The sequence below is a fragment of the Tursiops truncatus genome, chromosome 11 (assembly GCF_011762595.2).
Source record: "Tursiops truncatus isolate mTurTru1 chromosome 11, mTurTru1.mat.Y, whole genome shotgun sequence".
NCBI classification, from domain to species: Eukaryota; Metazoa; Chordata; class Mammalia; order Artiodactyla; family Delphinidae; genus Tursiops; species Tursiops truncatus.
This window is the reverse complement of record NC_047044.1, coordinates 10,325,892-10,345,581: the sequence shown is the minus strand read 5'-3', so window position 1 is coordinate 10,345,581 and position 19,690 is coordinate 10,325,892. Positions and strand designations below refer to the sequence as shown.

General features: G+C 56.6%; 1 protein-coding gene across 6 annotated transcripts in view; it reads left to right on the top strand.

The window, feature by feature from the left end:
* The window catches only part of TRIOBP (TRIO and F-actin binding protein), a 58,824-nt gene extending 39,352 nt beyond the window's left edge, over window positions 1-19,472 (top strand). For 4 of the 6 annotated variants that reach the window (XM_033866085.2, XM_073788197.1, XM_033866088.2 and 1 more), the window contains 13 exons: window positions 537-593; window positions 3,192-3,260; window positions 3,383-3,472; window positions 3,864-3,973; window positions 5,444-5,969; window positions 6,610-6,741; window positions 11,913-12,060; window positions 14,133-14,235; window positions 14,803-14,962; window positions 15,041-15,154; window positions 16,134-16,220; window positions 16,980-17,143; window positions 18,750-19,472. In XM_033866085.2, the coding sequence (XP_033721976.1) occupies window positions 537-593; window positions 3,192-3,260; window positions 3,383-3,472; window positions 3,864-3,973; window positions 5,444-5,969; window positions 6,610-6,741; window positions 11,913-12,060; window positions 14,133-14,235; window positions 14,803-14,962; window positions 15,041-15,154; window positions 16,134-16,220; window positions 16,980-17,141 (1,758 nt within the window). In that variant the 3' untranslated portion in view covers window positions 17,142-17,143; window positions 18,750-19,472. Of the gene's footprint in view, window positions 1-536; window positions 594-3,191; window positions 3,261-3,382; window positions 3,473-3,863; window positions 3,974-5,443; window positions 5,970-6,609; window positions 6,742-6,889; window positions 7,478-11,912; window positions 12,061-14,132; window positions 14,236-14,802; window positions 14,963-15,040; window positions 15,155-16,133; window positions 16,221-16,979; window positions 17,144-18,749 lie in introns of those variants that run through there. The other 2 variants (XM_073788199.1, XM_033866089.2) reach the window with 1 other exon arrangement.
* Window positions 19,473-19,690: the final 218 nt, after the last annotated feature.

The following is a 19,690-nucleotide window of genomic DNA, read 5'->3' as shown; positions in this document are numbered from 1 at the left end:
GGGGACCAGGAGGTCTCTGACCTCAGCCTGGGCCTGGCTCCATCTTTCAGGCTCTCCAGGAGATGAGGGAAGTGCAGGGCTGGTTGGACCATGGGAGGGTTAGTGGGTTGGGAATGGGTAGGAGCGTTAAGGCATTGTCCTGCTGGGCCGCTTGGGCCTCATCAGCGAGAAGAACTGGACGGTTCGCTCAGCCCTGCTGATCTGGCCTGTCCTCTGAGCTCTCTAAGGGTCCCTTTTTACAGTCAGAGATCTCCTGCCCCCTGTCCCACTCTCAGGTGAGGAAGCCGGCTGGTGGGAAGGGAGCTCAGAGGTCTGTGGTGGGTGGCCAGTCACCCAGCCCACCTCTCAGAGATTGCCGGATGTTCGGGAAAGGGACCAAGGCTGCCTCAGTGGCTGGGGAGCCTGCCTGGATTTAGGGGGCTACCTGGGCCCTCAGCCCTCCCTCACTCGGGGGCAGGATGGGCAGCCCCCCTTCCTCCCCAGGCCCCTTTGGTTCTTGCTGGGCCTGACTCATCTGCCCCCTCCTCTCCCCATAGCCCGATCTGCTCAACTTCAAGAAGGGATGGATGTCAATCTTGGATGAACCTGGAGAGGTAGGAGGGCTGAGGCAGGGGTGGGGTGGGGGGTGGGAGGTGGGGTTGCTGCAGGGCCCAGGTGGCTGAGCTGCTTCCCTGGCCTGTCCGGCTTTCTAGAGACCCTGGCTTCAGGGTGGAGAGGGTACAGGGTGGGGGCCGGAGTGGGAGGCTTGAGGGTAGGATGTTTCTTGTCCTGTTGGAAAGAAGGCCTTGGGCTGTGGGGTGGGAGGGCAGAGGCTGCTAGTCATCTCAGCCTCTCGGAGCAGTCTGCAGTCTGTAAAGGTCACCAGGGATGGCGGCCTCCTGGTGCTTCACGCCCTGCACCCCATCCCCTCCTCTCACCAAGAGCCCCTCAGCCCTCCCACCTCTTGACGACCCTGGCTGGGTATCCAAGGGTCTGGGATGGAAGCGTTCACAGAGATCATCCAGCCTGAGACACGTACAGATTCCCAAAGACTCAGCTTTGCAGCAGCTCCCCCCAACCCTGGGGGTGGGGCTCAGACCACATTTCTTGAAGTCTCACCAACCTGGGGCCCCATCGGGTGAGTCACAGCTTCCTCTGGCCTCGGTGGCCTCATCTGTGAAATGGACATACTGGATAGTAATAGTTCTTTCCAGGGTGGATAACGGAGTCACAGAGATTAAGCATGTAAAGGGTCCCACACAGCCCCCAGTGCCTGATGGGCCTCAGCTGATAACCTTCCCTTTTTCTAACGTGCGCCTCTTTACAGCCAGAAGGGACAGTAGCCTTGCACCAACTCTACCCTTCTGGCTGCCAAGCTGAAGCTGGAGCTGGCCTCCTGCCCACCCAGCCTGAGAAGGGACATCTCCCCGCCCAGGTCCTGCATGCGCCTGCGGCTTGAGTCTGTGTGCAGCCCGCATGCCGGGGAGGGCATGGAGCCAAAGGGAATCTCATTGTGTTTCCTACCCACACGCTTTATTCCCTCCAGCCTACAGCCTTCGTACCCGCTGCCTGCTTGCCAGTCCTCTGGTGGCTGGGCTCCAGGCTCACACAAGGCTGGGCACCCTGCCAGTGACCCTTCCCGGCCACCCCCACCCAGGGTCTCTGGAGGGCAGAGATTATGGGCTCCACCCAGAACTGGCCGTTACTCATTCTCTTTCACAGGGTTTTGGAATGTCCAAGCTGGAAGGGCCCTGGGAGTTCAGCCAGCCCAACCCCTCAGTGCACAGGCAGGAGACAGGCCCACAAGGGCTTTAATCTCTTCCGGGCCTAGCAGCACTTTGGGCAAACCCTGGCCTAGAACTCAGGGCACCTGAGGCCCATGCAGCTGCCATCTCAGGCAGTCACAGACTAGGCCTGGAGGGGCCAAAGAGATCAGTTGACACAGAACCCCTGCCCCACTTTACAGAGGGACAGTTGTCCTGAGCAGCAGCTCGGGCCATTCAGAAGAGCAGGGTGGTTCTAAGGCCAGCCTCTTAGAACGATCCCCAACAACCTAGTGCCTGACCCTATGTGCAGTGCCACGAGAGACGTTCCAGGGAGGGTTAGGCATTTCTAACTTCACTAGGAGGCTTAGGGTCTTATTAGCCCTACTTTATAAGTCAGAAAACTGAAGCTCAGAGAGGTCGAGACACTTGACTAAAGACACACAGCTAGCAAGGCATACAATAGTTGTAACCTTGGTCTCTTGGATGCTAAAATCGTATTTGTTAGGGGAGGCAGTGTGGAAAGAAGTAGAAAGTATCATCCTGGCACATCCTTGAAAACTTACTGTCTTCCTGAGGAAAGAAAACGAAGTACTTGAAGTAATAAACAAGGGCTTAGTGATGTGGGAGAGCACCAGGAGGACATGGACTGACCCTGGCAGTGGGTGGACCTCGACTGGCCTTTCAGTGAACGGTCAGAAGCCCAGAGGTGGGCTGAGCTTGGCACTTTCATATCAGGCTGTTCTGATGCCCCCACCCCTCTCTTATGTGTCCTGCCAACCTAGTCCTGGTTGGAGCAGAGAGAAGCCCACATCATAAATGTAGAGATAATGTATTCACATAGCTGAACACGCATGTAACCAGCACCCAGATCGAGAAACAGAATACGACCAGCACTCGGATGCTTCTCCCTGGGCACCCTTCCAGTCCTGCTCTCTGGTAGACTTGTCTTTGACCACTGGGGTGATTGATCTGGGGTCAGTGTACGGAAAAAGGTTTTTGAAGTTCTGGCCCCCGACTTGCTAGGCAAATGACCTTACACAGGTCATATCCCCTTCCTGGATTGCACTGGGTGGGATTTGCACGTAGGAGCCTTGGTGATCTTGGTGGAAAGTTATCAGGAAGCCTGTGGAAGTGTCAACAAATCAGAGAAGGGCCCCGAGAAAGAAAAGAAGGGTGTGGTTACTGAGGAAAAGCCGACCCATTTCACAGATGCTGTCCCCGCAGAGAGGAAATGGGGGGGCTTACTTCAAATGTGGATTTTGTGACTCTGCACTGCCCCCTGTCCCCCACCCCTCAGCAGAGCAGATGAGGGTGCCAGGCCCCTGCTGCAAACAGAACGGTTGACCTGGCAGCGCCCAGGATGCCCGCGGAATGGTGCACACACGCACGCACACTGTCATTCCACACCCCCGCACCCCCTCCCTCACCACCATCTCTCCTTCACAGTGGAAGAAGCACTGGTTTGTGCTGACCGATTCAAGCCTCAAGTACTACAGGGATTCCACTGCTGAGGAGGTGAGACGATGAGATGGGAGGGCTCTCTCCCCCATCAGGTGCCGGGGGACACCTGGAAGGGGCTTGGGGGTCCCGGTAGGGTCACTGGAGTCCAGGGACCATCGTGAGCCCTCCTGCTGCAGGCAGATGAGCTGGACGGTGAGATCGATCTGCGCTGCTGCACGGACGTCACCGAGTATGCGGTGCAGCGCAACTATGGCTTCCAGATCCACGTGAGCCTGCGGGCGGCTGGGGGGTGGCATGCCTGGAGGGCCCCCCAGAGGAGGTGTCGGGGTGGGGCGTGGCCCAGCAGACTGGCTCCTATCACTCATTTACCTGGAGATCCTGTCCTCAGAGCCAGTCAGAAGCCCTGCTGCCAGCGCTGAGCATTTCTGGGGCGATCCCGGATATCGTTGGCAGGGCTATTCAGATGTTGGAGAGATCTTGGAGCCGATGGGGCTCTCCTGAGGCTAGTGGAGGGGAGGTTTTGCATGCTCTGCTCACCTCCAGGCTTAAGACCTTAGATACCCACCTGGGAGGGAAGGGCACCTCTTTGGAATCCATAGTGGGGAGGGAGCAAGGGGGCTGGCCAGGTGGCAACCTACCTGTGGGGTGGACTTACAGACCAAAGATGCTGTCTATACCTTGTCGGCCATGACCTCGGGCATCCGGAGGAACTGGATCGAGGCTCTGAGGAAGACTGTGCGTCCAACCTCAGCCCCAGATGTCACCAAGTACGTGCTGGGCTGGACCGGGGCCTGCGGGGAGGCACTTACCCCGCATCCCGAGTGGGTTTCCGGCACTCACCTGAGGGCCCTGTGGCTCTACCTGCTGGGCCTCAGTTTCTCCACCAGCAGAATAGGGAGAGGGAGAGGGCACGGGGTATCCGTGGCACTCATCCAGAAATACGTTGAGGATTTGAGGTTTGCCTCTTGTCCCTCTCTATCTCCCCACATCCTGAAAAGGCAGGGAGAGGCCTTGGCTCTTTGGAGAAGATGCCGGTCAGTCACAGCCCCATGAGGTGGCTGATTGACTGTGTGCCGCAGGGGCTGCGTCTGAGCCTGTGTCAGGGAGAGGGGATGGCTACTTAGTCTGGGTGGGGAGCTCACTCCCTGTGGCGGTCACTGAGGGTAGAGGGGCAGGAGGACCGAGTGACCTGGTGGTAGAGCCCCACACAGGATAAACCCCAGATGCCCGTAGGGGCTGGGACTCTGGCTGCTGGGCAGTAGGAACGGAAGCGTGGTATCGAGGGGTGCTGAGTGCGCGTCCACCTGCCTGGCCACACCCTGGCTGGTCAACCTTAGGCCAGTTGCCGTCTGGCCTGAGTTTCACGTTCCTCACGTGTCACACCGAGGTGTGTCATGCAAGGACGTGCATGGAGGCCCCTTGTAAACTCTCAGCTGCCGTGCAGCTGGACTGTGACTTAGTATATAGGCTCCGCTGCTATAACAAAGAAACCCCAAACACGGGTTTAAACAAGGGACAGGTTTCTTTCTCGCTCCACAGCAGCCCACAGCCTTGCCTCTGCACCAGAGCACTGTTCACATTCTCATGGGTCCCAGCCAGGAGCCAGGCCAGGGCACGCCTGGTCCTTCAAAACGTGCCACCTCTCATATGCACTGGGCAGAGTGGAGTCACACGGCCACGTGTAGCCCCAAGGGGTGCTTTAGTGTTTGGCCGGGTAAGCACGTACTCAGTATTGCTATGGAAGAAGAGGGCAACTGCCTCAGTCGTTACGGGTCTCCACAGTTTGTGCTCTGTGCACCCACCCAGAGGCCACCGTTCATCTCACCAGCAGTGACCCTGGGCATCTCCCCTATCCCGCTGTGAGGCTCTTGAACCTAGGGCCTTGTCAAACAGCACACCCTTAATACTAATGCTTCGATCACATTCTCAAAGGGCTTCCTGGTCGCTTTGCACACGTTTGCTCACCTAGTCCCTCCTGTGCGTGGCACTGTTGTCCCATATCACAGATGAGGTAACTGAGGCTCAGAGAGAGAGGCCAGGTACCCTGGACCCTCTGCCGGTAAGTGGCAGAGCTGGGATGGTTCCCAGGGTCTGTTAATGATGAAGCTCTAGTTCTAAGCTGCTTCCTCCACTGGGGTCTGTCCCCTGGCCCCAGTGCACGGGCGACACTGCAGAAGTGCTTGTTTTGGGACCAAGAGGGCAAGGTCTCGCCTGATGTGGCTCTGCTGGCCCCCTAGGCTCTCAGACTGCAATAAGGAGAACACGCTGCACAGCTACGGCACGCCGAAGGGCTCCCTGAAGGCGGGGGAGCAGCGGGCAGGCTCTGAGGTCATCGGCTGGGGCGGCCCCCGGAAGGCGGACGGGCAGCGGCAGTCACTGGACTACGTGGAGCTCTCCCCGCTGACTCAGGGCTCCCTGCAGCGGGCCCGCACCCCGGCCCGCGCTCTCGACCGCCCGGCCAAGCAGGAGGAGCTGGAGCGGGACCTGGCCCAGCGTTCCGAGGAGCGACGCAAGTGGTTCCAGGCCACGGACAGCAGGGCCACGGAGACACAGGCCGGCGAGGGTCCGCGCCGGGGCCTGGGTGCCCCCTTAACTGAGGACCAGCAGAACCGGCTCAGTGAGGAGATCGAGAAGAAGTGGCAGGAGCTGGAGAAGTTGCCCCTGCGGGAGAACAAGCGGGTACCTCTCACCGCCCTGCTCAACCAAAGCCGCAGGGAGCGCCGGGGGGCCCCAAGCGACAGCCATGAGGCACTGGAGAGGGAGGTAGGCGGCACTGGCCTCTGGGAGCCTCCTCACCCTACCAACACCCTTCCTATCCCTGCAGTCGCTCTATGGCATTCATCTTGCATACCTACAATGATGGGGAGCTCACCCCTGACCACTGACACCCTGCCCCCCCCCCCCCCCCCCCCGATTCCTTATGAACTAGAATCTTCTTTCCTGGACCTTGGGGACTTTTTGTTTTTGTTTTCCCATCTGAGTTCTGTCCTCAGCAGTCACATAGAAGGGAAGAGGAAGAGAAGGGAGAGACCATTTATTGAGTACCTTCTGCATCCCAAGCCTTGTGCTAGGCCCTCTTTACCTACATTGGCTCATGTAATCCTCACAGCAGTCTCATGGTCCCATAGGGTAGACCTCATCACCGTTTTACTAATGGGAAACTGAGGCTCCAAGCCATTTTTCCCCACCTACATAACGTGGGGGTGACCGCAGTGTCCTGCTCCCAGCCCTGTCGATCCTACTCTGGGCCAGCACTCTCCTGGGTTTCTGACCTGACCATCCAGGAAACACCTAGAATGTCCCCCTTGCCTGCATCTCCACACGAGGGCCACTTCCTCCCATCAGCTACATCCCCACTTTCAGGCCCTCACTGACCTCGCCTTCCTGCCCACCCCTGCGATAGGTCCAGTCCCTTCGTGCCCAATTGGAGGCCTGGCGTCTCCAAGGGGAGGCTCGGCGTCTCCAAGGGGAGGCTTCTCACGGTGCACCCAAGTCCCAGGAGGACGGCCACATCCCCCCAGGCTACATCTCACAGGTAAGGCCAAGAAGCTGTTGTGTTGGGGGTGGGGGCAGGTTTCTGGTTGCCACGTTGTGAGAAAACGGCTAACATTCTGGGAGCCCTTTCTGTGTACCGGAACCCGTGTGAGGCATTCGACATTCATCATCTCATTTAATCTCCCCAGCGGGTGGACGTGAGCACTGTGCCCATTTTTACAGACAAGGCCACTGAGCTATGAGAGGTTATGTGACTTGCCTGAGGTCAACCTGCCTGCAGATGTCAGAGGTGGGATTTGAGCTTGGGTCAGGCTGACTGCAGAGCCTGTGTGTGAGCCCCCACGTGATCCTCTGTACTTAGACCCCTTCCCCTGCATGTCTGGGGAAGAGGGGGCCTGGTGGAGAGTGGAATTCCTAATGGGCAGGCCCCTGGAAGTCGCCCCCTAAACACAGGGAAATCCTGCCCATGCCTGCCAGGCCGAGGCCCTGCGCAAGGTGGTCTGCGGGACGTGGGCGCCTCCAGTGGCCCTCGGGAGACGCACGGTCTGCCTAGGACAGCGGCTCTCAACCAAGCTGATTTTGTTCCCCTGGGGCTATTTGGCCGTGTCCGGAGACACTTTTGATTGTTATGCCTGGGACAACTAGCTCTCCAGAAAAAATACATGTGTGTGTACACACAGACACACTTGTATATGTTTATTGTAAATTTCACTGATATAAAGGATGTTTAGTGTGCAACTTACAAATAAAAAGTATGTAATGTTTTTTATTGTGAATTCCATATAGCAAATTGATTTTTCTCAGAATACTTTCGTTGATTTTTTCCGAATGCTCGTATCCACAGCCAGCTGACAAGCGAGTATCGTTCTAACACGAATGTCGTTTGGCCTTTTCGTTTGTGTGAATGAGTAAGACAGCAAGACAAATGTTGAAACTTTACTTGGTCAATGTCATAGCAACTTCTTTGCTGAATTAGAGGATAGTTTTGTGTTGAGACTATTTGAGGATATTCTTTTAAGAATATTTCTCAGGCTTTTGTTCTGTGTACAGCGTGACGGTCGTGGATAGGGCGCGCCGATTTGAAGTATAATCTGTACTGTGAGCATTATCAGCTCTTTCTCATCTCTTGCTTAAATCTGGACAATCAACAAAACAATAAATCAAGCCCTGATTTGTAACGTTTACCAATTTCCATGGTGTAAATACTCCTGCTATGGCTGATGTCCCTGAACACAGAGTTGGGAAGCTGTGTGCCCGCCGTCATAATGACATTTCCACCCTATAGATACAGGAGACGTAAATAACCTCAAAGCATAGCTACTAATAAAATGCAGTGAAATGATTAGGAAGTGATGAGTTTTGAGTATCAGCTTTGTTTTTAATGTAACAATTAATTATAAGTTTATATAATTTCTAATAATGGGTATGCTGAATAACCGTGCCACAGAATTCCTAAAAATTTTGACAGTCGGCTGCCCCCAGCCAGCACACCCTTGACTGAAGCAAAAAAGAATGCTGGGATCCCAGGCTCTGGGCAGGGGGACCTTCTAGAAGTTCTGAGGGGGCGTGGGGCTCTCAGGAAGTCTTCCTGGAGCTGTGGGTGGGAGCGTGGGCTGCAGCAGGAGGTGGAGGGCCAGTGGGTGCCTATCGTGGAGACCCCCACTGCCAAGCTAAGGAGCTGGGATCGCATCCCACAAATCTGAGGAGGTTTGGGGTCTGACAGTGACATCGGGAAGGTGGGGTTGGAGTGCAGGGGGCTTGGGAGGGGGTAGGGCCAGAATCAGGAGCTAGGACTTTGCTGAAGGAGAGAGATATATGGGAGGGCATGTGGAGGGAGGTGAGCTTAAGGCTGGGCCACTGCCCCAAGGAAGGCAGAGGGGAGCGGCTGGGAGCTGGGGCCTCCATGCAAGGCCAAGGGCCGTCTGGGGCTGAGTGGTTGATGGAACGTTCAGCTGAAGGGAGACCAGGGCCAAGGGGAGTTGGGGTGTGATATAGAGGCCTAGCTTGGGGATCACCTGACATGGGGAAGGGGGAAAGGGAGGGCCCAGTGTTGTCAGGGCTCCCTTGAGGCCAGAGGAAGGTGGGGCATCTCTAGACAGGGTGAGGTCCAACACCACCACCACCTGAGGCATCTGGGGACCTCAGAGACCCCCACCCAGAGGGCTTCAGACTTTGCTCTGTGGAGGGTCCATTCTGGGTGGGTTCATTCACAGTCACCAGTACCAGAGCAGCTCCATCCTTGTCCATTTTACTATTAGAACCTGCATTAGATTCCCTTTGGAAGGAGGTTTCTGTCACTAAAATGAAGTTTGAAAAGCACTGCTCTGACTTCTCAGCTTACAGATGGGGAAACTGAGGCCCAGAGAGGGAGCGAGACCTTGCAGCTGGCAGCAGACCTGTGTCTGCAGTCCAGGTTTCCTGGTCCCCAGGCGCCCACTGGGCACCCCAAGGCTGTCAGCATTTCGTCCTGCTAGGTTGGGATGGGCAGGAGGAATGGGGGGTGAGAAGGGCATAATGGGGAGACGGGGTGGGGGAGGGGCACCAGAGGAGAGGAGCCGAGCCATCTGCGTCCCCTCGGGTCCCTGGGGAGGCAGCCGGAGAGTCACTGGACCCTGGAGGGGTGACAGCAGGGGAGGGATTCCCCAGCCTGGTATCAGGCCGAGTGGGCACCCCTCTTCCAGCTTGTGGGGCTTTGCCACCACAGGACAGCAGCCGAGGGCCTGGCGCTTCACCCCGCGGGTGCTTACTGCAGTGGGGGCCACGCGTACTTCTTTATCTACTTTGATCCATGTCAGAGGTGGCGGCCAACACGTTGGGCCCTCGGGAAGGCAGGTCAGAGGGAGCAGCGCCTGGCTTTCTGGGAGCCCCTCATCGTGGGCTGGTTCCCACCTCCTGATGTCAGCCTCCAGACGCCCTATTGGCTGCCGGGTCTGCCTGCCTGATCTAGCTCTTTAAGAACAGCAGTCCCATCTCCCACAGTGCTCCGGTCTCTACAGGTCGGCGATCTCTACAGGTGGACTCTGACTTACCTTAGGGACCCTCCTGAGTTGGTCTTATGGGGTCTGTTTTACAGATGAGGAGATTGAGGCTGAGAGAGGGAAAGGAGCTTGCTCGAGTTCGCTCCATGGTACAGCCAAGACTAGGACCCAGTCTGTGGAATTCCAGAGCCATGTTCTCTTGCCCTTACTGGGGGCACACACAGAGGACAGGCACAGAGGCTCAGTGGGACAGGTGTCCCTTGTCCACCACTCAGAACACCTGGACCCAGGGGACCTGACCCTTGCCCTTCCCCCAAACTGGCCCGTGCAGCCCCCAGATGTGGCTGCTGGCGAGGTGGGGGTCAGTCCCCACCGGCCGTGAGGTGCCCTGTGGCACGGGGGAGAATGCAGCCTCTTAACTGGCCCTCCGTGCCTCAGTTTCTTCCTTGGCTCTTCCCCTTCCCTTTTTAATGATCTTAAACATTTTTAAATTATATAATGAATTTGTTTACATTTTCAAAAATAATTCAAACAAATCAAAAGGTTAGAAACAAACACGTGAACTCTCCTTCCCCTGCCTGCTCCCAACCCCAGGGAGCCTTGGTTACCATTTGAGCACATCTATAGAGTTTCCTGTTGCAGCCGTAACAAATTAACCACTAACATAAGACACAAATTTATCAGCTCACAGTTTTGTAGGGTGGAAGTCTAACACAGGTCTCGCCAGGCTAAAATCCAGGCATCCACAGGATCGCGTTCCCTTCCATAGGCTCTGGGGAGGCTCCGTTTCCTCACCTTTTCCAGCGTCTGGCAGCCGCCTGCATTCCTTGGCCCGTGGCCCCTTCCTTCACCTTCAGAACCTGCGAAGGAGAGTCAAGTCCTTCTCACTTCCCACTGAGCTCCTTCCGTAGTCCCTTCTGCCTCTCCCTCTGCTCCCCTGCCTCCTCTTCCACATTCAAGGACCCTGTGATTACTTTGGGCCCAGAGGATAATCTAAAATAATCTCCCTATTTTCAGGTCAGCTGATTAGCAGCCTCTGTTCTCCTTGGCCATGTAAGGTAACGTATTCGCAGGTTCCGGGAGTAGGACATAGACATCTTTGGGGCACCATTGCTTTCCACAGTATCTTTCCATACCTTTCTCTGTGTTTTCATGTACATGTACTCAGACCTACAGCTCTAAGTGTCTTGTGTCCGTGACTGGGGTCCCACCATGTGTATTGTCAGAAACCAGCTTTCATCACCTAATTTTTGGGACACTTTCTACAGCAGTCCATGTGGGCAGCTCTGTCTTTTAACAGTTGCCTGGGTTCTCTGTAAAACTCAATCCCATAATTTATTTAAGGGCTTCCCTGTTAGGTATTTAGATTATTTCCAGTTTTCATCTGTTACCAACCTTGCCACAGGGAATACCCTTGTCCAAGAGTCTTTGTACACGTATGACTTTCTGTGGGATCATTCCTAGGAGTGGACCTGCTAGGTGAAGGGGTCGTTAAAATTAGATGATGCCACCAAACTGCCCTCCATGCACCCGGTCGCGGCTTGCTCTCCCAGCAGTGGGTATTGTCAATCATTTAAACACTTGCCTGTCTTGTCTACACAGCCCCATTCTGCAGTGAGCCATTCATTTCAGCTGACTTGCTCAGCACCTGCCACAAACCAGGCCGTAGCCCAGACCCCGGGGGCTCTGAGCTGGATCAAATCTTCCTTCTTTTGGGGGAATTTATGATCTGCCAGAAGCAGAGCCTTTGGAGGCAGGGGAGGGGCTGCCCAGAGTCAGAGCTAGGAGGATCTTTAAACTGGTCTGCTGGCCAAGTGAATTACCCAGGAAGAGAAAGTTGTAAAAGAATGTTCCAGGCAGTGGGAACATGAGCTAAAGCTCAGAGGTGTGAACGTGCCATGAACTGGTTGTGCTTTTTTTTTTTATATAATTACGGGACTTCTTGGTGGGGAGGGCCAGGGATGAGACCACCAGGGTCAGAAACTGGAGCAGGGACTTGGCTCTGCGGGATGGGGAGGCTCAGAAGGGTTCGAAGCAGGAGAATGACAGGGTGAGGTTTGCGGATGGCGGGGAGCAGGGGCAGATACAGGCCGATGATGCCAGGGTCTTGGGGGAGGTGGTGAAGCCTGGACCAGGGCAGGCCTGCCCCTGAGACCTCTTGTCACAGGCTGGGAAAGGGCCACCAGCCAGACAATGGGGGCAGCCCCGTGACCGCCTGGCCTCCCACCCGCAGGAGGCGTGCGAGCGCAGCCTGGCGGAGATGGAGTCTTCGCACCAGCAGGTGATGGAGGAGCTGCAGCGGCACCACGAGCGGGAGCTGCAGCGGCTGCAGCAGGAGAAGGAGTGGCTCCTGGCCGAGGAGACGGCGGCCACAGCCTCAGGTGAGGTCCCTGGGCAGGAGCGGCACAGGGGGGCCCAGCCCCATGAACCTCCAAGCAGAGGCTCCTCCTGACCGGATTCGGGAGGCCTGTAAATAGGAGGTGAGGGCCTGATGCCAAACCTGGGGTGAGGGGTCAGGAGCCCCTAGATCTGGCCTCTAACCCTGCCTGCGAAGAGGAAACCGAGGCAATAAAAGACCCCGACTCACAGACCATGGGTTGTGACTCCTCTCCCTCAGGGGCCTGCGGCCACTGGGAAGCCCCCCTCAAGCCACACACATGCCCTGAGCTGCAACTCCACGTCCAGGCCCATGCCGTGTGCTGGGGGGAGACCGCTCAGCCATAGACCCTGCTCTCGTGGCAGTGCCGTCTCACTGGGCATGTGGTCTGGACCCTGGGGAGAGCAGGGAAAGGTGTGAGGATTTACCAAGCCCGTTACCCACGTGAGCAACCTTAGTCCTTGCAGGGCCCGAGGGAGTGAACCCATTTCACAGATGAGGTAACTGGGGCTCAGCGAAGTTAGCGACTTGTCCCAGATGGCATAGCTTGGAGGTGGCAGAAGCTGACGTTGGAGCTCAGAGCATTCTGACTGCAAAGCCATTCTCTGAACCCTTCCCTCTGCTCTCCCAAGTCAGAAACAGGAATGCCCAAGATGCTGGCCAACTCTCCCTCTCCCCTCTGCTCTCCCAAGTCAGAAACAGGAATGCCCAAGATGCTGGCCAACTCTCCCTCTCCCCTCTGCTCTCCCAAGTCAGAAACAGGAAGGCCCAAGATGCTGGCCAGCTCTCCCTCTCCGTACACCTGCTGTGTGTGCCTGGCATCCTAGACACTTTCATAAGGTTTGCAGAATAATGGAAATGATGAAAGAGGCCACATGATCTGGAACTTAACCACCTGCCAGTGCTTCAAGCACTCAAGCCCAGGGCCCCTCATCCCAAACCCTGGGGTCAGTGCGTTTTGCATTTTAGAAAGATAACCTGGTATGTATATTAAATATCCTCTCCCAGCAGGGTCTGGGCTTCACCCTGAAATCTAGCACTAAGGTTTTGGCAAATTTTGGAAATTTCTCAAAGTCACTTTCTCAAAGTCTCAAAGTCACTTAAGTGGGATAGTCATGATCACAAACAGCCTTGTGTCCGTTCAGGTTGGGGGTCGCCACCAAAAGAGTCCAGTGTTCAGAGCTTTGGGATTTTGGAATTCTGGATAAGACTATGAATGAGGGCTTGTTTTTTTTGTTTTTTGTTTTTTGCGGTACGCGGGCCTCTCACTGTTGTGACCTCTCCCGCTGCGGAGCACAGGCTCCGGACGCACAGGCTCAGCGGCCATGGCTCACGGGCCCAGCCGCTCCGCGGCATGTGGGATCTTCCCGGACCAGGGCACGAACCCGTGTCCCCTGCATCGGCAGGCGGACTCTCAACCACTGCGCCACCAGGGAAGCCCAGGGCTTGTTTAATCTTCACAACAACCCCGTTTGAGCGTGGAAAGAGACTCAGTCCTTGGGGTCTCACAGCCTGAAAATAAACCAGCGGGGGCCAGTGTCTGAGTACTGACTCTCTGCCATGCATTGTTCTGCTTGCTCTACACGTGTCTCCCAACAACCCACGAGAGAAGGTGCTGTTGTCATCCCTGTTCTCCAGATAAGGAATCCAAGGCACAGAGGGGTTAAGTCCCCTGCACAAAGTCACACAGATTTGTACCGACCGCAGAGCCTGCATTCTTGACCACTAAGCTGGGCCAGGCGGATGGACCTTGTTAAAGAACCTTCCAGGCTCTGCAGGGAGGACTGTGTGGGCTCTTGCCAAGAAATCACTAACAACAAGAGGTACCAGTGGTCAGACATTGAGGTGTCTCCCCAGCAGGGTCCGTCAGACAGGCACTGTCATCCTCCCTTGATAGACAGGCTCAGAGAGGTTGAGCACCTTACCCGAAGCCGCTCAGTCCATGACACAGCCCGGCCCAGTGCTCTTTCATTACCACTCTCTGCTCCTGTCTCCATATGGAGTCCCGGAGGAAGTGGGGCTTATTGCCGCTGACCCCTCCCCAATCTCCCTTCCACCTCTCTGCCCTGCTTCCAGCCATCGAAGCCATGAAGAAGGCCTACCAGGAGGAGCTGAGCCGGGAGCTGAGCAAGACACAGAGTCTCCCACAGGGCCCGGATGGCCTCCAGAAACAGCACCAGTAAGATGGCAATTGGGCCCTGCGGTCTGGGGACAGGGGCTCCCTCTGAGCCAGGAGCCCAGCTGTCCACCCTGATGATTATGCGTGGGGGACCTGTGCTAAGACCCCTGGCAGAGGGCATGTCAGTTTGCCCCCAGCTGAGACGCCTGCTCCGGTCGCATGGCACCGGGAACAGAAGCAGTGGGGCCTCAGCCAGACCCGCACGCCAGTGCACACGGCAGTTCTCAGGCCCCTTCTTGTCTAGCCAGTCTCAGTCTCCACCCTTCTCTTCGCCTCTTTAGTGTCTCCCTAGAGCTGGGCTACAGTATCAGCCAGCAGGTGCCCCTCTGCCGTGGAATGTTGGGGCTATGGAAGCTTTAGAGATGGGCTTCTCCGACCCCTCCCCTCATAGAGGAGGCGCCTGCAGCCCAGAGAGGCTGTCACCAGTTCACAGCCCCAGAGCTGGCTGAAGGCAAAACTAGGGCGGGAACCAGGAGCCCTAAGCGGCTTTGAGTCTATGTGACCTGACCCAGCCTGGCAGAGGGCGAGAGAGCCCGGGCCATCCTTCCCCTCCTCTGCCCTGGGCAGGTCAGATCTGGAGGCACTGAAGCGGGAGCTGCAGGTGCTGTCAGAGCAGTACTCGCAGAAGTGCCTGGAGATTGGGGCCCTGACGCGGCAGGCGGAGGAGCGTGAGCACACGCTGCGGCGCTGCCAGCAGGAGGGCCAGGAGCTGCTGCGCCACAACCAGGTGGGCCTGGCCCCGCTGGGGTGGGGGTGGGGCGTGGGCATCCCGGCGCCCCTGCACTGACCATCCCACCCCTCCCAGGAGCTGCACGCCCGCCTGTCCGAGGAGATCGACCGGCTGCGCAGCTTCATCGCCTCACAGGGCACCGGCAACGGCTGCGGGCGCAGCAGCGAGCGGAGCTCCTGTGAGCTGGAGGTGCGTCCACCCCCTGTGCCAGGCCGCCCAGCTGGTTCTTGGGGCCTGGGTGTGGGGAGTGTATCCAGACAGGTTGGGTCTGCCCTGTAGCCGGGAGAGGACGGGGCAGCTAGGAAGGATGCCTGCTGTGCACCCAGCACTAGTGGGTGACTGGGTGAAAGCCCTCCCGTGGTAGGTCCTGCCACCCACCTGCTGTGTGACCATGGCAAGTCACCTCACCTTTCTGAGCCTCAGTGGCTCATCTATAAAATGGAGCTAGCACCTCCCTTACTGGGAGAAGCCGGGGTGATCCCAGGGCCACCCTAGCCTTTTGCTGTATTTAACAAAAATTTATATACAGCTTTACTCTGTGGCTGGCGCTTCTGTAAGCCCTTATATCTGCTAATTCATTGAAGCTTCCTAACAGTCCTATGAGAAAGATGCCATTACTGTTCCCGTTTTATAGGTGAGGAAACTGAGACACAGGGAGGTCAAGTATCTTGCCCAAGGCCACATGGCTAGTCAGTATGGGAGCTGGTATTTGAACCAGGCAACCTGGCTCCAGAGTCTAAGCTTTTAAGCCTCCTTCGTCCTGGCTGAAACTGTCTCCTCCTTGGTCAGGTCAGGGTAGCAGTACCTGCTCATCAGGGTTTGGGGAGGTCTTAACGAGGAAGCCCAGCCCACTCTGGTTCACACTAGGGCCACACTATGGCTTCTTTTCGTGCTCTTTGCCCTGAAGTGGAGCGCCTGGTACTGTGTTGAGGCCATAGCAGAGGTGACCATAAGCTACCCACTCACACTGTATGGACAGGGTGAGAGAGCAAGGAGAAATCAGAGAGGACTTCTTGGAGGAGTCTGCTCCTGGGGACATGGGTCTTGGTGCAGGTTGGGAGCTGCATTCTAGGGGCCTGAGGCAGAGAGAAGCCATGCTTCAGCGGTGCGGTGAGCCAGGGTAGCTCTGGCCTCTGGCCCTGCATCAGCCTGGCACCTGTGACCCCAGGTGCTGCTGCGAGTGAAGGAGAATGAGCTGCAGTACCTGAAGAAGGAGGTACAGTGCCTCCGGGATGAGCTCCAGATGATGCAGAAGGTGAGTCCCAGCCGGCCAAGGCAGGGCGTCAGCGGGGTGGGGAGCCCCTGGATCTAGCTGTGTCCCATCTTGTGAGCACCTGCTCTGTGCCGGCCACTCCTGGCCTCATCAGGCTCTCCCCGTGCCTCCCCCACGTAGGTGTCACTATTCCCATTTACAGACAAAGAAACTGAGGCTAAGAAATGTAAGAGACTTGCTCACGGCCACATTTGCTTTTATTTAGTCAGAAAATATTTATTGAGCACCCACTATGTGCCCAGCACTGTGCTGGGTGCTGGGTGACAGCCGTGGGCAAGACCAAAACCCCGCACGTGTGCAGCGTGTGTCGCAGTGAGGGATAAGCCGTGTTGCTGGGAGTTGGGGGACCAGGATTCGGGGCCCAGTCTGGCCCACCCTCGGTGCCATGTCCCTTTGTCTTTGACACCCGCTGCATGTTGGTGGCTCTGAAATGTGTGTGAGCCAAACTCATGGAAGGGGCCCAAGCACTGGGCCAGGCTGACCTGGTTCTCCTCCCAGCCACTCACTGCTGTTTGATCTCGGACAAAAGCTTCACCTCCCTGGGCCTCAGCTGTCATCTTGAATGGGATGAAAATGACGCCGAAACCTGTGTCACTGAGTGGAGCCGGGGGCCATCTAGGGGGGCCACCTGGAGGGAGGAGGCCATGGGGGCAGTGGAGGGGCCTGGCTGCTTTGTGCCGGCAGGTGGGCAGGGCCAGGAAGGAGGGCTTCGTGCCCTCACAACCCCTCCCCGCCCCCCAGGACAGGCGCTTCACCTCGGGAAAGTACCAGGACGTGTACGTGGAGCTGAACCACATTAAGACGCGGTCGGAGCGGGAGATCGAGCAGCTGAAAGAGCACCTGCGCCTCGCCATGGCCGCGCTGCAGGAGAAGGAGGCCGTGCGCAACAGCCTGGCCGAGTAGAGGTGGGCGCCCCGGGCTGGGCGGGGCTGAGGCCACGCGGGGCCTGGAGGTGTGAGCTGAGGCTCATCTGCACCTGACTCCCCCTGCCGTGGGGGCCAGGGCACCTCCCTCTCCTAGCCTCCGTATCCACACCTGACTCCCCCTGCCATGGGGGCCAGGGCACCTCCCTCTCCTAGCCTCCGTATCCGCACCTGACTCCCCCTGCCATGGGAGCCAGGGCACCTCCCTCTCCTAGCCTCCGTATCCACACCTGACTCCCCCTGCCGTGGGGGCCAGGGCACCTCCCTCTCCTAGCCTCCGTATCCGCACCTGACTGCCCCTGCCATGGGGGCCAGGGCACCTCCCTCTCCTAGCCTCCGTATCCCTTTCTGTAAATGCGGACAGTGACACTAGCGACTCGGGGTTGTCGTGGGGACCTGTCAGACTCCGCCAGAGGCTGCTCTGTAAACTTGAGCATGTGTCTTCAGAGGCGGGCCAGTGAGTTCAGGGTCTGATTTTCGCCCTGTCCCTGCCATGTGACAGCGGGTGCTTCTTAACACAGAGCCACAGCCACAGCCCGAGCAGTCCACACCCCTCCTCAGGGCTGGCAGTGCCCTAACTGATCTGCCTGGGCTTGGGTGGCAAATCCGGTGTGGCCACCCCCTCATTAGACCCAGCAGCACGGCGCGCATCACTGATCACCCACAGCGTTCCTTCCTCCGTGCTTCACACCCCGGACATCACTGGAGGCCGTGCTCTGCCCTACTTCTGCTCACGGTCATCCCTGACTTGGCAGGGTGTGAAACATTTTTATGATGCCTTTTCCTACTGCTCTGTCTACCTGGAGCTTCCTCTTTCTAACACATCCCTGGAGACTTCCTAAGGCACTCCGGAGAGGCCACCCTGTGGGCCAGGCTTGGGGAGAAGCCCGGAGGAGAGGATCTGGCCCAGCCTTTGGGGCCAAGAGGCATTGGAAGGACCTGCCAGCCACCCTTGCCTGGCCTAAGCCAGACTCCCACACTCTTTTTTTTAATTGAAATGCAGTTGACTTACAATGTTGTGTCAGTTTCTGGTGTACAGCAAAGTGCTGCAGTTATATACAGAAAGACATACATACATTTCTTTTTCATTATATTTTATTACAAGATATTGAATATAGTTCCCTGTGCTCTACAGTAGGACCTTGTTATTTGTCTGTTTTATATATAGCAGTGTGTATCTGCTGACCCCAAACTCCTAATTTATCCCTCCCCCCACCCCTGCTTTCCACTTTGGTAACCATAAGTTTGTTTTCTGTGTCTGTTTCTGTTTTGTAAATAAGTTCATTTGTATCATTTTTTTTTAAGATTCCATGTATAAATGACATCATAAGATATTCGTCTCTCTCTGTCTGACTTATTCCACTTAGTATGTTAATCCCTAGGTCCATCCATGTTGCTGCAAATGGCATTATTTCATTCCTTTTTGTGGCTGAGTAATATTCCACTGTATATGTATACTTTATCCATTCATCTGTCAGTGGATACTTAGGTTGTTTCCGTGTCTTGGCAATTGTAAATAGTGCTGCTATGAACACTGGGGTGTGTGTATCTTTTCTAATTAGTAGACTCCTCCACTCTTGTCTTCTAGGTCCTCGTGGTCCAGCCCTGCTGCAGACCCCCAGCCCAAGGGGACCAATCTCCCTCCTTCCCTGCTGGATGGACGTCAGAAGCCAAGCTTTCTCCCCACCCTCTGTGGGCCGCACATGCACTCACACCCACTATACACACACACACACACACACACACACACACACGCACACACGTCCACACACATACACATACACACGCACACTCTCTGCGTATCTGAGCGCGCCCCTAGCACTGGGTCTTACCTTGCACCTTCTTCAGGATTTTATATGTGAAGAGATTTTTATATAGATTTTGTTTCCTTTTTTTTTTTCCCCCAAACACTTTATACTTTTTAAAAAGCAATTCCTGGTGGCGTGTGCCTCTAACACTGGCTCCCCCTGTGTCTCCAGACGCCTGCTTGGGCTTCTGGGCCCACAGCCTGGCCCGGGGCCTAGCGGAGGCCCAGCAGCAGCTATGGCAGGGTTGACTCTGCTGGGAGAGGCCGGGAGCCAGCCACCCTCTTTCTACCCTACCTCCCACTAACTACTTCCTGCCCTGGGGGGACCCACTCCCTGGGACTCTGGACAGAGGGACAGATGGACAAAGGGAGCCAGCAGCTGTCCCCATGGCCCCACCCCCTCCTCTGAGGGGTGCTGGGCATGGATCTGCGGGGACCACCCCGTGCAGGCAGGCGTTTCTCTCCTGCTCTGTGAGCCTTAACTTAATAAAATGTTCCGGCAGCTCTGGTGTCCTGGGTGGCTGGGCAGGGAGGGCAATGGAGGTTGGGGTTTCTTAAAGTGGCTTCACCACCTGCCCCCGCCAGCGCTCCACCCTTCCTGAAGGGGCAGCATGTGGGCTTCTGAGGGTGGGGTTGTGAATCTGGTTCCTCCACTAGGCTTTGCAGCTCCACGTGGGGTTTGCAGACCAGCAGGAACAGCAGTGACACCAGGGAGCTTTTTA